General features: G+C 39.6%; 1 protein-coding gene across 3 annotated transcripts in view; it reads left to right on the forward strand.

The window, feature by feature from the left end:
- reln (reelin) overlaps nt 1-16,538 on the forward strand; it is a 247,689-nt gene that overhangs the window by 76,172 nt on the left and 154,979 nt on the right. For all 3 annotated transcript variants that reach the window (XM_078419695.1, XM_078419696.1, XM_078419694.1), the window contains 5 exons: nt 494-526; nt 2,978-3,056; nt 4,714-4,810; nt 11,423-11,474; nt 16,399-16,495. In XM_078419695.1, the coding sequence (XP_078275821.1) occupies nt 494-526; nt 2,978-3,056; nt 4,714-4,810; nt 11,423-11,474; nt 16,399-16,495 (358 nt within the window). The remainder of the gene's footprint in view (nt 1-493; nt 527-2,977; nt 3,057-4,713; nt 4,811-11,422; nt 11,475-16,398; nt 16,496-16,538) is intronic.

Consider the following 16,538-nt stretch of genomic DNA (forward strand, 5'->3'; position numbering starts at 1 on the left):
TTTTACTTTATAATACCATATGCTGTGGGTGGGTAGTGTGATGATGTATTATGTTTGTTTGATTTACTCTCTTGCTTCTCAACAAGGTCAAGGTAACATCAATTTCCCATTTTGCAAATATCCAATCTGAATCAAAGTGAACAGGTTTTATTTTAAATATGCTTTTAGTTTAAGGTAATCTATAGAAAAATCAACATAGCACATAAGTGAAATAGATAATCTTCAGTTTAGTTTATTGTCACGTGTAGACAATTGACCACAAAATGAACTAACCTTAGTTATTACACGCTGTCAGTAAAGTTATTTTGAATTGTCGAACAACTGACTTGTTGAGAAGGAAGCAAGCTTGCCACAGCTTGAAATTTATGATTTTTTCCCCCAGAGAACGTTATCCATGGAAATCTTCCATGTAAATAATTTACACAGTTATTATATCGAGGGGATATAGAATGTGCCTATCAGTTAACACAACTTAACTATTCTTACCTCACAGCTCCCACTGAGTCTCCCCTGCGGCCAAAGCTGGGTAAGTGAGAATATTAACAATACAATAAATAGTGTCTGGAGCTTTCCAGTAACTTTGTGTAATGAAAATTTGCTCCAACTTTTTCAGATATATCTGAAGAATTTGAGTATTAATACCACACGATCCCTTTTATCTTGGGGACATGTAATATTAATTCTTAAAATTCCTCTTTGTTGATTAATCATTTTTGATCTTTGACAAAATTTTCAAAATATGTGATAGAATGTGTCATTGCCCCCCAGCCAGCTAATTAGTGTGAATATCTTCTTGTGGATAAAGATTTCATCAATCTCTCGTGCTGGTAACTCAAACAATAACACAGAATTTGCTGCAATCTACAACCAGATGTCTGCACGGTGATAAGAGAAGAGCCCCTCAATAAACAGTACAATTAATAGTTGTGAGATGAAGTTAACCAGATGAGGTTAATCATCTCAGTTAATAGTGAGATGATTAATTTCATCTGATTAGCTTCATCAAGAAAACAAGTATCTGGATGGAGACTATTTAGTTCTTTCGCAGTCTGTGGATCCGTTATTCTCATTGATCCTACTATAAGTACAGTTAAATGCTGTTTTATTCTGAGACGCTTGTGTGTTGTACAAAACCTAACTAGGCTATTACACTCAGTTTACAAATGTAAACCGAAAAGACCGCCTAATATAACCACAATATCACTTTACGTAAAAGTAACCATTTTCCAGGACCCCGATGCTTTTGCTCAGGAGTGGTTTGCAGATCCTGTTTGAAGATGCTGAGAGAATGCCCAGCTGGTAACCCTTGTATCTGTAACTCCTATACCCAATTACAAATCTCTGGAGACCTGCAACAAAGAGATATAACAAGCCTACCACGCAATGAGGCAAGCCATTGGAACACTCAAATAATCATTCCATTACTCAGATCTGACTTGCTGTTTGGGCCATCTGAGGGTGTGGACAGTTATTGTCGGCACTAGGAAGATGAGACTTTAGCTGGAGGATCAACACAATGGTAGACCTGGAATTCCCAGTGGGGAGCGAGTTTTAATCACCTCCCTCCAGAGCCACTTCCAGAGGCGGTGGCCACACCCACCAACCTGCCATGTTAAGCAATTCAGTGAAGGCTCCACAAACCTTTACCCTGCTGACTTTGCCGGGCAATTTATCCACCATTTCTCAATCTAGTAAAATACGTTTAAAATACTAAATAAAAACTAAAATAAAATAAATCTGAACTTGCCTGCTTCTGAAAGTAGTGCTCCCATTCCTGATATTTATCACTTAACCTTCATGGTTACCAGGTGAAGGGGGTATTCATGTTTCAGTATTTACATTTGAAAGGAGTAAGTTAAATAGGGCATTTGAGTCACATAAGCCACAGGGTGATTGGTGGAAGAAACACATCGCTGTGGTAGAGGGTTTATTTTTGATGACGTCCTAAATCAGATTTATGTGGTAATATTCAGGGTGTTTCACTCTGATTCCATCAGTACTGTACTTAGAGCAGTTTCTGCTGACACTAATTGCCAGAAATAGAAAGACTCCACAGAGTCATAATTTGAGGCACGTAAAGTGGCCATTCAGCCCATTATGTTTGTGGCAGCTGAGGGAGAGCTAGCCTTTCCAGTATCATCTTCCCATTCCAGGTCTGGAACCACACACTGCAAACCTCAATGCTACCTTCATTATGAACGATAAAACTGTAATTGTTCAGGAGAATCCCTTTGGCAGAATATAAGTAGCCAACAGTGAAATCAATTAATTTGTCATTTAAATTCCCATATCTGTTATCGTAACTTGTGGCGCTGACTCTCTAGCTTGTATGAATTCCAGTGTTGCTTTGGAAGTGATGTTCCCACATGTTATAGCAGCCTTTGCATTCTTTCAGTGAAACTACTCATATAATCATGTGTTGATTCGGAAGACTCATTAAAATGAATTACTAGCTCGGTTATGCAGGTTACTCTCCGAGAGGCCATACATAACCAGTGCCATGCTCAATAAATGTTTTACAGGCATCAGGAGAAGGACTAAACAGCTCAATAGGATGCTAATGTAAGCATGCATAATAACATGCAAAAATACACCCTGCATCCCTCGGAGAATTGCAATAGCCATTTTCCCTGTCCTATGCAGAGTCACCATTACCATTCATTTAAATTTTAAAGGAAGGGAACCATAACAAATCAATGTTGCCATGGAAATGAAAAATCCACAAACCTCCGTGGCTGAGATCCACATCTTGTCCTTGAAAGAACTGGTTTTGAACACAAGCCGAACAGAGGCAAGCCTGGCTCTCCAGAGCATAGCACATAATGTAAATTGTACTGACGATTACTCATGCCTTTTCATAAGGAGAAAAAAATGACTGGGCTCTTGAGACAGAGTTAGACAAGCTAAGCATACATTTTGCAAAGTAAATTGCTTTGTGATGGATTGTTTATTAATTAGTCTGAATTTCCTTTCTTAGCTGAAATCCACAATACCAATGTGATTCTCCGGGATGATTTTGATTCCCATCCACAGTTGAAACTGAATGAAGAGTTATGGTAGGTGTACACAAAAAAATTGAGCAGCCCTTAACCTCTGTGGTCTGGAGGGACCTGAAAGTCTCATTTTAAATTAAGTTATCATAATATTTGTTATGAAGCAGACCATGTGTTATTTTCAAGGTCAATTTTGCTGTGGCTGGTTAAAATATGTAAACATCCTTGGAATCAGTTAATTTGTTCAGTGACGACCTACCTCACAAAGCAACAATAACTTTATGTAGTGACTTTATTGCAGTTAACATCCTCCAGGTGCTTCACGATGAAAAGCAAAGGAGTTAAAGGAGACAATCCAACACAGAGTTGAAAAGTTAGATTTTGATGTTTTTTATAAAAAAGAAACACGATAGCAACATGGGCAAGCATAAGGCAGAAAACGGGCAAGTTGGGTGGAAATGCCTGAAACTAATGCCACTCATAGTGGGGTAAAATAGACAGAAAAAAACACAGCTCCATGCATGCAAAAACAATTTTAGCCATTGTGAACTGCATATGTGTTTGCCACAATAAAAAAAATACTTGCAAAGACCTGCCCTCTACCAAAATATTCAGTGCATCCAAAGCTGTTCAATATTTGCAATTTCATGAAATAAAAATATTTGAGCAGGAAGATGCAATATTTGCTTCACATTTCACTCCTCTGCTTGTCTTACACCTTTTTGTCTCCTTTTCAAGTCTAGCCTTTGTCCATTCATCTGTCAACCAAACTCCCCTCATCTGTATCCATCTATCACTTGCCAGACATTGTCCTGCCCCCACCTCTTTTCCATATTTCTCCCCCAACTACAATAAGTCTTAAGAGTCCTGACCTGAAACATCACCTATCCATGTCTCCCAGAGATGCTGCCTGTTTCGCTGAGTTACTCTCGCATTTTGTGTTTTAAAAGCATCAAAGATGGCTGTTCATAGCAGGATATTGAAGCAGGTAGTTAACACAGTGGTCCTCAAATCATAATGAGAGGAGGAATGTGAAGGCCTCCTTAAATGTTATATCTCGACACAATTCCAAGCACAGCACTCTAGGAAATGCTTTTATCAACAATCACATCCAGATCACACCACCATGGCTGTACTGTTTATGGAAGCCTAGTGCATGGCCTACAGTGTAATGCCAACAGTCAACTTGCTGTAAATATGAAAGTCTCAAACATCAACCCAATTTATAATGATAACTTCCCACTATGGCTTACAATGATAAAGATCCTGGTGAATCTCTGTCTATGATAGTGACATTCCTCCCAGCTTTGGTGGTTCTTGGGTCTCAGTGGATCAAGTGTATTTCACCCCTTTGCAAGTATTCATACCAACACTTCAGTGTAGCAGTCACAGTAGGTCTTTGCTTTCAAAGCCATGTGTCTGACCCAAAATATAATTCATCAGATTATTGCTACCTCAAACCCTCAAAATTATTCCGTTTTGTTGTTGTTTGTGGGAATTTCCTATGAGCATCTGACTGCTGCGTTTAGCCAAGGTGCAAGCAGTGGCTGCCCTTTGAAGATTATTCATTGGTTGGTGGGGTTTTTTGGGGGGGGGGGGGTGTGGATGGGGAAGGTGCTAAGTAAATACAATTGATTCTTTGTTTTTTAAAATATTGAATGAGGTGCAAAGTCAACCCTCATGTGAATTAATACAATCTTCCTTTGTCTCATTTCTCCAGGTTTGAATGCAGCCATTGTGTAGTGGGTGATCAGTGCGGGATCATAATGCATGGCAATGCGATTACATTCTGTGAACCATATGGTCCACGAGAGCTGGTAAATTGTTTTTAAATGTGAAGCATTTTGAGAAAGTAAAGCAGATTGATTTATGCCTTCTGTGGTGAGCTACATGAGTAAGCTTCACTGATGCATTGTGAAATATCTGTGTGAATATTCCTCATATATTACAATGCACTCTATGGGATAGGTTTGACCCTGTTTAAGCCCCAAAATCAGCATTGCAGAAGCAGCACATATTTAACCAGTGCTCTAAGATGGTTCAAATGTGTGCCCTGGACCTCTTTTCAGGGATGTAGATGGGCTGTTCTGGCTGCTTTGTTGGGAATTTCCCTCATTTCAGCAGAAGTAGTTTGGCTTGTTTGTGGTGTTGGCAGCTGTCACGTGTGGTGGGGAATCGAGACACACCTGGAGATGGGGACCTATTGTAGCTGCCTGGAGCAATTCAAATCCTCCTAGAGACAATGACCCCATGGTTTTCTACCCTACATCACTTGAAATCCATCTAAGATATGGTCAGTATTTCAAAACATTACTTAATCAAATAGTTTAAATCAGCCACTTTGAATGCCCTTGAGCCAGTTTTTACATCTAATGCTGAACACCACGGCACTCTGACAGATAGTAATGAAGGAGCCTCTTAATCATAGAGTCATCATGTGTGAAAACAGGCCCTTCGGCCCTACTTCCCCACACCTTCCAACGCGTGCGTCCCAGCTACACTTGTTCTACCTGCCCGCGTTTAGTCCATATCCCTCCAAACCTGTCCTATCCATGTACCTGTCTTAACAGTTTCTTAAACATTGGGATAGTCCCAGCCTCAACTACCTTCTCTGGCAACTTGTTCTATACACCTACCACCCTTTGTGGAAAAAAAAACCTTCTGAACAATCATGATGATACTCTGTTATCTTAACTGATTAAGGGAAAATAATGACATTAAATTAACATTGAGTGCAGACCTGTGAAGGAGAGCATATTGGAATACACAGTAGAGTGTGTGGAGTGTTACAGCAACTCAAGTTCCTGGACTTCCCCAATGTATTAGCAATGATGCAGTTCACAAGCTGACTAAAATCTGAATGATTATTGGTATTGGCTCATTATTATCACGAGTACCAAGAGTAAAAAAACTTGCTTTGTATGCTTTCCAGTCAAACCATATTATACATGAGCCGTACACAAGTACAATAGGTTGTACAAAGAGAGAAATACCAAGTTACAGAATATAGTGTTACAGCATTACAACGTAACAGCTACAGTTTACAAAAAAAGTACAAGGTCTGCATTGAGGTAGGTTGGGAGATCAGGACTTCATCCTTACCCGATGAGGTAACTGTTCCTTAGTCCTTCAACAGTGGGTCTGACGCTGTTCCTAAATCTAGTGGTATGTGGTTTCAAGCTTTAGTATCTTCTGCCCAAAAGGAGAGGGGAGAGGAGTGATTTTCTGCCTTGTAATTACAGAAGGCATGGCAAGAGAACAGGTATGTGTTGGGTAGTTCCTCCTCCTGAAGGACTTACGCTTAACTTGATGGAGGACAAACTAAATGTGAATTTAACAGCCATCTGCAGAGATTCTGTTTAGCTGCAAAGACTTAATCTACTCTCCCATTGCACGTACTAATCACCATTCTAAATGCACAGGAAATCTTGCAGATGTGAAAATAGAAATGAGGTAAATGAGCGTCTGAAAATACTGTTTATTAATCTAAATTACCATGTTTGAAATTCTAACCAACCTTCACCATATGATCTCAGGAGCAAGGACAAATGGGGACTGTGCAAATCCTGCCATTAGTAGCAAATGCTGCAAAAGATACAGGATTGGGATGTAAATTTTTCAAATTTCACATTCCTTGCCACAAGCATAGTATAATGTCTAAAAGTGACTTTTCTCATTTAATCCCAGTAAATGGATCTCAGTCCATTTACCATTCGGACAGGTTTATTTAGATTACCAGTAATCCGATTCTGCCATGAAGGGTACAATATGACCCTTCTTGGATAGAAACATAGAAAAAATAGGCGCAGAAGGAGGCCATTTGGCCCTTTGAGCCAGCACCGCCATTCATTCTGATCATGTCTGATCATCCACAATCAGTAACCTGTGCCTACTCCCCATATCCCTTGATTCCGCTAGCCCCTAGAGGTCTATCTAACTCTCTTTTAAATCCATCCAACGAATTGGCCTCTACTGCCTTCTGTGACAGAGAATTCCATAAATTCACAACTCTCTGGGTGAAAAAGTTTTTTCATCTCAGTTTTAAATAATAATAATAATAATAATCCATTTATTTTATATTGCGCCTTATCGCATGCTCAAAGCGCTTTACAAAAACAATTAACATAGAAACAAACAGACAAGCCTCCCCTTTATTCTTAGACTGTGGCCCCTGGTTCTGGACTCCCCAACATTGGGAACATTTTCCTGCATCTAGCTTGTCCAATCCTTTTATAATTTTATGTTTCTATAAGATCCCCTCTCATCCTTCTAAACTCCAGTGAATACAAGCCCAGTCTTTCCAATCTTTCCTCATATAACAGTCCCACCATCTTGAGGATTAACCTCGTGAACCGAAGCTGCATTGCCTCAATAGCAAGGATGTCCATCCTCAAATTAGGAGACCAAAACTGCACACTGTACTCCAGATGTTGTCTCACCAGGGCCCTGTACAACTGCAGAAGGACCTCTTTACTCCTATACTCAAATCCTTATCCTCAAAGCATTTCATCTAGAAATTTAGGGAAAGGTAGCTTCTTTCTCATTCCATTTAATAAAATTACAATTTGCACAGGGGATAATCCTTGAGCAAGATTACCACTGCGCTGTTACATTTCCAAATTTAAATTGCTTTCAGGAAGAACCCTTTGCCTTCTTAGCTGATAAATAACAAAATTAACTTCATTTTCATGACTCTTAAAAGGGATTTGCAGTATTTCTAGCATCTATAGTATGTTCTCCATATAATGGGGGCTGATAAACTGTTCCAAATGTACTTCCACACATCAGTCCAGTTTACAAATTAACTCGCTCTTTAAGCCGATGCACACAGGGAGCAATTCTCAGAGAGCTGCCTGTATGCACACAAGGAATGTTCTTCAAGGAGCTCTCTGGATTAAAATATCCAGGGAATGATCATCAGAAACTTTTATTGATTGTGCACAGTGTAGTGTTTAGAGATACAGTATGGAGACAAGCCCTTCAACCCACCAAGTCCACACTGACCATTGATTACCCATTCACACTTGTTCTGCGTTATCCCACTTTCCCATCCACCCCCTACACACGAGGGGAAATTTACAGAAGCCAATTAAACTCGCGTGTCTTTGGGATGTGGGAGGAAACTGGAGCACCCGGAGGAAACCCACTTGGTCACTGAGAATGTGCAAACTCCACACACACAAGGTCAGGCTGGGACCTGGGTCTCTGGCGCTGTGAAGCAGCAGCTCTACCACCTGCATCACTGTGCTGCCCTTACAATTGTCAAGCAGGTGAGGCTAAGAGAGTGCTTCAGACTGATGTACTCAGGAAATGATTGTCAGGTCTTCTTAAGATCTATCATAAAAATAGAAGGAATTGAAACAGGAGTAGGCCATCGAACACCTTGCCCCTGCTCCGTCATTCATTAAAATTATGACCCCTGTGCCACTATCTTGGAATAACCCCTTATTTCGTGATTCCCTTTTTGGTGAGTAAATTTATTTTCATCTCTGTCTTAATTGTTTGACCTTGAGATCGAGACCACTGATTCTAGACAATCCAGGCAGGGAAAACATCTTTCTTGCATCCATTCTGTTCAGCATCTTAAGACTCTATTTGTTTCAATGAAATTATTTCTCTCTTCGGAACCCACCACAGTTCACTGAATCTCTCATTCAATGGATAAACATTTCCCTTACCTTGCACATCCCAGAAATTGATATGTGAATCTTCATTGCACCATTTCTAATGCAAATATATCCTTCCCTTAGAGGGTTATCCACATACACAATATTTCAGATTTTATCTCACCAGTAAAATGACTTTACTCTTCAGATCCAATTGTCTTGTAGTAAAGACTAACATACTATTTGTATTCCGAATTGCTTGTTGCACCCACTCATTAACGCTGAGTGATTCAGGCACAGATCCTGAGTGTCATGGGATTATACAGCACGGAAATAGCCCGTGCATCACGGCCTGGTTCGGCAACTTGAATGCCCAGGAACGGAAAAGACTACAAAAAGTTGTGAACACTGCCCAGTCCATCATCGGGTCTAACCAAACCAAAAGAAAACCCCAATCCCCAACTCCCACACTACAGTTCAGAGCTTATTTGGAGGTTGTAGTGTTTAATAGCCTGATTGTTGTTGGGAAAAAACTGCTCTGGAACCTGGACGTTACAGTTTCAGGCTCAATCAATGACAGGAATTCTTCCCAATGGCAGGAATGAAATGAGAGCGTGGCCAGTGTGGTGTGGGTCTCTGGTGTTAGCTGCCTTTTTGAGCCAAACATGCTAGAAACATGATATTAAAGGAATAATGGTCTTTCCAAAACTAACAGTCCAATGCGCATTATGAGTTGTTCAATTTGCATTGTTCACCTTCTTTGTTCCCACTCAACGTGTTAGAGTATTGACCCTTGATAACGCTCAGAGCTTGCAGTGCGGAGCTGTGAGGCAGCTGTGCAATGGTTGAAAGCATCCTCAGAGGCTCAAGTTTACACCTTGCTAAAGATCTCCTTTTCCCAACAGCTGAGTACTTTTAAATTGACTTGAACAACTGCAAGCAACTCTGAATAGATGCACAATTTTGTGTACATTTTATGTAACAAAACACTCCCAATTCGGGAATCGCTACTATGCAGCACAATAAACAGCATGTGAATTATTGATGATGAGTCAGTCATCAGCATTTACTTTCAATCAATCTTGTGGATTCATCCAAGTTATCTTGTGAATAGCTGTCATTTCAGATGATAAATGAAATAATGGCAGGACCTATGAGATTGATGGATGCAAAACAGCAGAGGCACATTGATTAAATTGCTAATTAATTGACTATTAATGCATGATTTCATTTTGCAGTTTATGCATTCCTTGCCAGCAACAGGTGTTGGATGTGCAGTGAACTTTAGATTATTGTTTATTTTTGATTTGCTGACATTGTTTCCCCATTTAAATATTGGAACACTTTTTGGGATTGATTACGACCAGAATTAATAAAGATTTTTCAACAGAAAATAAGTATCGTGACTAAATTTTAATTTAAGATGAGAACTGCCACCTGGTTTACAATAAAAAGGAATATCAAAGTAATGTTAAGGTATTCTGGGGTTGATTCTGTGAATTTTAGGATAGTGCCTTGTGCAGTAAACTAATATATATATACACTGATCAGCCAAAACATTATGACCACTGACAGGCGAAGTGAATAACATTGATTATCTTGTTACAATGGCACCTGTCAAGGGATGGGATATATTAGGCAGCAAGGAAGGGTCTCGACCTGAAACTTCACACATTCCTTCTCTCCTGAGATGCTGCCTGACCTGCTGAGTTACTCCAGCATTTTGTGAATAAATACCTGCGATTTGTACCTGCATCTGCAGTTATTTTCTTACACAGTCAGTTCTTGAAATTGATGTGTTGGATGCAATAGACAATAGACAATAGGTGCAGGAGGAGGCCATTCGGCCCTTCGAGCCAGCACCACCATTCAATGTGATCATGGCTGATCATTCTCAATCACTACCCCGTTCCTGCCTTCTCCCCATACCCCCTGACTCCGCTATCCTTAAGAGCTCTATCCAGCTCTCTCTTGAATGCAGGAGAAATGGGCAGGAGCGATTTTGACAAGGTCCAAATTGTTATGGCCAGACGATTGGGTCAGAGCATCTCTGAAACAGTAAGGCTTGTGGGGTGCTCCCAGTCAGCAGTGGTGAGTACCTACCGACAGTGGTCCGAGGAGGGACAAACCATGAACCGGCAACAAGGTGTTGGGTGCCCAAGGCTCATCGATGTGCGAGGGCAACGAAGGCTATCCCGTCTGGTCCGAACCGACAGAAGGTCTACTGTGGCACAAATCACAGAAAATTTTAATGGTGGTCACGGGAGGAATGTGTCACAATACACAGTGCATCGCACCCTGCTGCGTATGGGGCTGCAAACGGAGGACCAACAGCATATTCGGCAGGTGGTCATAATGTTTTGGCTCATCAGGTCATAATATTTTGGCTGATCGGTGTATATGTGTATGTATTTATGTATATATATACACACACACACAAGAGTAGTTCCAGATTTCGAAGCTTTATGAGAACTATATGTTTAAGTTAAAGATGATAATTTCAGATTGGGTCTGAAAGTAGATCCTGAATGACATTGTAAAGCAGAGGATCTGAATCCTGTTCACGCGTTGCTCTCAACACTAATTACATTTCATTTTCAGCCTTGGGTGTGTTCTGGCAGTCTGAGTTTAAATTTTAATTCATACAAAGAAGTTTCTCAATTAGTCTGTCTGTTCACACCACCAACAGACAGATTCCTTCCCTGACAGACTTAGTGTAGTCAGTGAATTTCGTAGTTAGCAGCCGAAGACCATTTGAATTCAGTTATTTTTTGCAGTTAAGGTCAGGAAATAACCTTTGGTAACTCTTGTTTCTTTTTCTAGACCACTGTTATGCTGAATACAACTACAGCGTCTGTTCTGCAGTTCTCCATTGGTGAGTGATAGAAGATGCTTCTTATAAAAGCCCAATTGACATTGAAACTGACACATGAAAGTATTTTGAAATCTGCAGGAGGAAGTAAGAGCCCTAAGCTCAAAAACTTTCATTTTAATTAAAATGAATGTCTAGCTATATATTCTTCCAACGTTGCTCATAAATTAAAATTTATATAAGTAATACTCAAGGAGAAATGTCTTTCAATTAAGCTATTGCATGACTTAACTTACAACTAGGTATTTGTGAAAATACCCCTAGGTTTAAAAAATGGTCAAATGAGCTTTTTCTCAGTTGATAAATGACTTGTTTTAATTTAATGTAGATGACAACATTTTTAATCCGTTTACAACGATCATAAGATTTTTGTGGCTTATTATTTTTCTGTGATTATTAGTAGCAAGTGCGATGGTAGAAATGTTATCTGTGATGGACCTGTTGTATCAGGAATTTAAAAAACTTTTCCTCCACATTACTTTACATGTCACTTTTTAAATTTCAGTCAAGGCAAGAGGTAGAGGGATGATTGGATATAAAGCACAACCCCCTCTTTTTCTAGATTTTGTTAGTGTTGTGTCATTATTGACATTCCTGTAACTCCAGTAAAAACAGATCCACTCATTTTCACATTTGCCTGGTTTTCAGGAGCTAAGTCCTTGTGTCCATCAGACAAGGTCAGCCACCTCGAGTTAAAACATTCTGTCAATGTATAAGGATTTCTGATTAAATGTACTGGAGCAAAATCCACATTCCAGAAAATCAATAACCACAAATCTGGTGGAAAGGGAACAGAAACCTGATGGCATTCATGATCAATCTATGATGAAAGGATTACACTTGAGGATAGAGGGATTATCTGCATAATAGGGCTTTCTCCATCGCTGCTCCCACCCTATGGAACTCACTACCCCAAACCGTTAGAGACTCCCCCACACTCACCACATTCAAAACATCGCTGAAGTCTCACCTGTTCAGTACTGCCTTCAACCACTGAAGGTCACCTCACCTACTGTCTCCTTTCTCTGTTCATTTATTTATTTACTTATTTATCTATTTATTAATTTCCCTATGTTCTCAAAATCTCTGTAAAGCGTCTTTGAGTATATGAAAAGCGCTATATAAATAAAATGTATTATTATTATTATTATTATAATTTCTCCACCTTTACCCCATTGACAGGAGCAACATAAACTGCCTGGCATGTTGGGCACAAAATTCCACCTCTCTTCAAGGGTGAAGGGGTTGGGATCCAACTTCAACACATGAGGAGAAAAAAGAAAGCTGGCATTTCAAATTTAAAAAACAAAAAACCCAATTATAATTATTTCCTCTTCATGCCCATTCCCAATTTACATTTTCCCACTGTTTGTTCTTATGGGTCTCCTTAGAATGATACATTTCTGGCTGAGGGAGCAAACTCTGCAGCTGCAGCCTGCTAGTAGTGGCTGGAAGAGAGAAGGAGCCTGTGGAATTGATGCCTGATCCCACCCAGGGTAGAGCAGCAGGTCAAGTCATTGGGTCCAGAGAGAATGAGCAGGAGTTCACTGGCCCTGCCAGGCAGACCTTCAGTTGAACATTGTGGAAATGTTGTCTCATTAGATTTCTGCCTTTTCCCAAAGCTGGAAGCTGTTGGTAAATTTTAGGGGCATCATCAATTATCATAATGGGAAGGGACTCTTAATTCTTTCATGTTACTAGACACCATGTTCAAATGTAACATTCCAAATAGTAATTTTTCCTGTAATAATAGTGATAATAATTAAATTAAATTACCTATAATTATGTTTACTTCTTCTGAAGAACAAACAATAAAATAACCAAAAGTCTGTTTACAAATTCTATGGAATTTGGACCTTTTCCCTTCGATGTTTCCAATTTCGAACGAGCTATAATTTTACATACAATTATTTGAAATGTTCCTTGTGGCTCCTCTTGTAAAAGGTTAATGAAATTCAATATACAGAATCAATTTAATAATATAGTTAACCTTTTGATTACCATTTTCTTAAATACAGATTTCAACTCTTGCCCATTTTATTTAGTGTTTGCTTCCTTCAGTGAGGGAAAGTGATTGGCGATCCCTAAGACATGCCAAATCATGGGAAAAGCTTACATTTATATTTCTGTCAAGTGTGTGGCTCCAGCTCTCGAACAAATCACCAAATATATTTTAATCCTGTCTCTGGCAAACTGTTAACTCATATTTTTCTTTGATTTACAATTTCACAATTTATTACTCAGCACTATCATCTTGACAATGACCAATGTTTGTTCTGTTATTTATTGTACTTTTGGTCCAGAGTGTTGTCAAGTGATTTGCTTCACCTTCAACCCGCTACCAAAATCTATGTGGGAGTGGTTGAGGAGATATAAGTACCAATTCTTTGGGGATTTAATACTGACATTTCTCATAGGTCCTGAAATCCAAAAATCATGAATATGATTGTTACTTGTTCCCTTGTTTAATCAAATCCTCATCGAGTTGGTGTGTTTTATGCAACTGTGTAAACGGAGCACTGTTCCATTTGAATTTCAGCCCTGATCATAACATGTTGTTCCTGTAAACGTACATCATTGCTTCAAATACCAGGTACTTGTGAATTGCAGCAATGGGCCCATGTTCAAGTAGCTGAGAAAGCAGAAATTGAGCAAATTGCTCGACAATCTGCTGATAGCACTGAGAATAATTGTTACAAAATGCCACTCAGAAAGTGCTTGTTTTTTTTCAATATTGTCATTGGATTTTCAACTTTGCTTTATGCTTTGAGAAATATTTATAGAAAATCACAACACTGCCAAAATGTTTGATCTTTCATTTGGGGAAACGCAAAGCTGATTTATCAAAGGAGTTTCTTTGTAAAGTAAAAAGTTCTGACCACCACTTGTCTACAATGTAAAATTGGTTAATTCATGCAAAAATCAGGTCCTGTCAAAAAATGGTGATGAATTTGTGTTCAATTATAGCTTCAGGCCTCCATCATCTAATATTAATAGGAACTAGACCAAGTGGACCTGTTGGGCCCAAACCCCTCCTGCATTGGTGCAGCACCCTCTCCTCCCTCCCCCTCCCCCTCCCTTCTCCTCCCCCCTCCCCTTCTCATTCCCTCCCTCTCCCCTCCCCCTCCTCCTCCCCTCCCCCTCCTTCCCCCCATCCCCTCCCCCAACCCCCCTCCATCCCTTCCCCTCCCTCCTCCCCCTCAACCGCCTAAACCTCCCTCCCCTCCCTCCACCCCCTCCCTCCTTCCCTAGGAGATAGATTTAAACTTTAAAATGTGAATAACTAAAAATATAACACCGATTTCAATGAAACTTCGGTGAGTAAGGTGGGCCTAAAATTGCCGCGCTATTGTGTACCGTTTTGGCTGTAGTTCAGGAACAAACAAACAAACAAGTTTTAGTATATAGATTACACTCAGTCAATATATATGTAGCAGGGAGCAATAATTCCGGCTCCATGAAAGCACCAAACAAAATTTCCTTTGCCAGTGTGCATTTTTGATATCAGAGTCTGATGAACTTTAAGAACAAGTACCAATCACATATTGTCGAGACAAGAGTCAAGAGAGTTTAGTCGTCATATGAACCAACAACGGAACAATTAAATTATTTCCCGCTTCAGCGTAATACCATAACACCTCCACAATTTTGTTAATTTCCAGTTCTATGGTCCCAACTGACTCACCTTTGCCATGGATGTCAGGTCTCAATACACCTCAGTTCCCAATCAGTAAGGATTGTAGCAGATTCCAGCATCTGCAGTCCATTTTAACTACACAGTTCTGGGCTTGAGTTTGAAGAAATACAGCTGACATGGATAATAAAAATACCCAAAAAAGTGATTTTGAGGGATCAAGACCGAACTACAGAGAAGTATAACAGCCTGAATATTGGTTTGTGTCTTTGGTCCATTCTGGTTTGACAATTCCAGAATTTTCCAGCTGGCTTACCAATGGAAGTTTAGAAATCAAAATGTATTGTTAAAGTTGTACACGCTGAGGCCACACCTGGAGTCCTGTACACAGTTTATTTTCTTTTATTTATAAAAGGATATACGAGCCTTGGAGGAACAATGTGGGAAATACCCAGCAGCTCAGGCAGCACCAGTGGAAAGAGAAATGGAATTAACATTTCCAGTTGATGTTCACTTAAATGCATGTAAGGATCTCAAGGAAAAAAATAAATAAATAAATTTGGAACAGCAAAGATTTACAGGAAATGGATTGTAGCATTGGACTCAATCTTTTGTAATGAGCAGATTAGAAGGTAGCTTTTAGGTCATGATCTGCAGAATTTTTGTTAGCTCTCCATTGAACAGTAGAGCAAAGCAGTGAACAAAGCAAGTGCAAAGACACCTTTCAATTCTTCAGTCAATACTTTGGGTTAATTTGTGTTTGAAAGCTGCTATTATTCGTAGTACAACATATTTGTGCATCTGTGGAGAACAACATAACAAAATGTGTTTGATGGTGTGAACCAGGTTTTAAATTAGAGACAGCAGGTGAAACATGTTTATGGTTTTTGTGAAATGAAAATCAATTTTCTATCCCGACTCCTGTGCTTATTACTCTTCAAAGAAGTATCAAAGTGACATATGTATCTGAGTTCTTAAAATGGCAATCGTAGCAGGAGAACCTACTTGCATTACCAGCTCCTAATACATCTTCAGATTTATTCAGCCATGCCTCTGGAGAATGTGACAGATGATTTTCTAGGATTGTGATTTATCATCAATATATCTCATATGTCATGAATGATTCAGTATTTACATTTAACCACAAATCAGTCAATAATTTCATCATAAATCAGAAGCGCAAACGCCTAAAGATTAACAGAGGGGCAGCAGAAGGTCACTGCTGTGCCTGCTGATGCCGACAAGTGATCTTTTCCTAATGCTATTTTCTCTTCCCTTTGATCTGGCTTGCAGGCTCTGGTACATGTCGCTACAGTTACACCGATCCCAGTATTGCTGTCCTCTACTCCAAGAACTCTTCGGCCGATTGGATTGTTTTGGAAAGGATCAGGTTTGTACAAAAGACAGCTAATGGTTAGAAAGAATAACAGACT

Source organism: Rhinoraja longicauda, chromosome 23 (genome assembly GCF_053455715.1).
Source record: "Rhinoraja longicauda isolate Sanriku21f chromosome 23, sRhiLon1.1, whole genome shotgun sequence".
Lineage (NCBI taxonomy): Eukaryota > Metazoa > Chordata > Chondrichthyes > Rajiformes > Arhynchobatidae > Rhinoraja > Rhinoraja longicauda.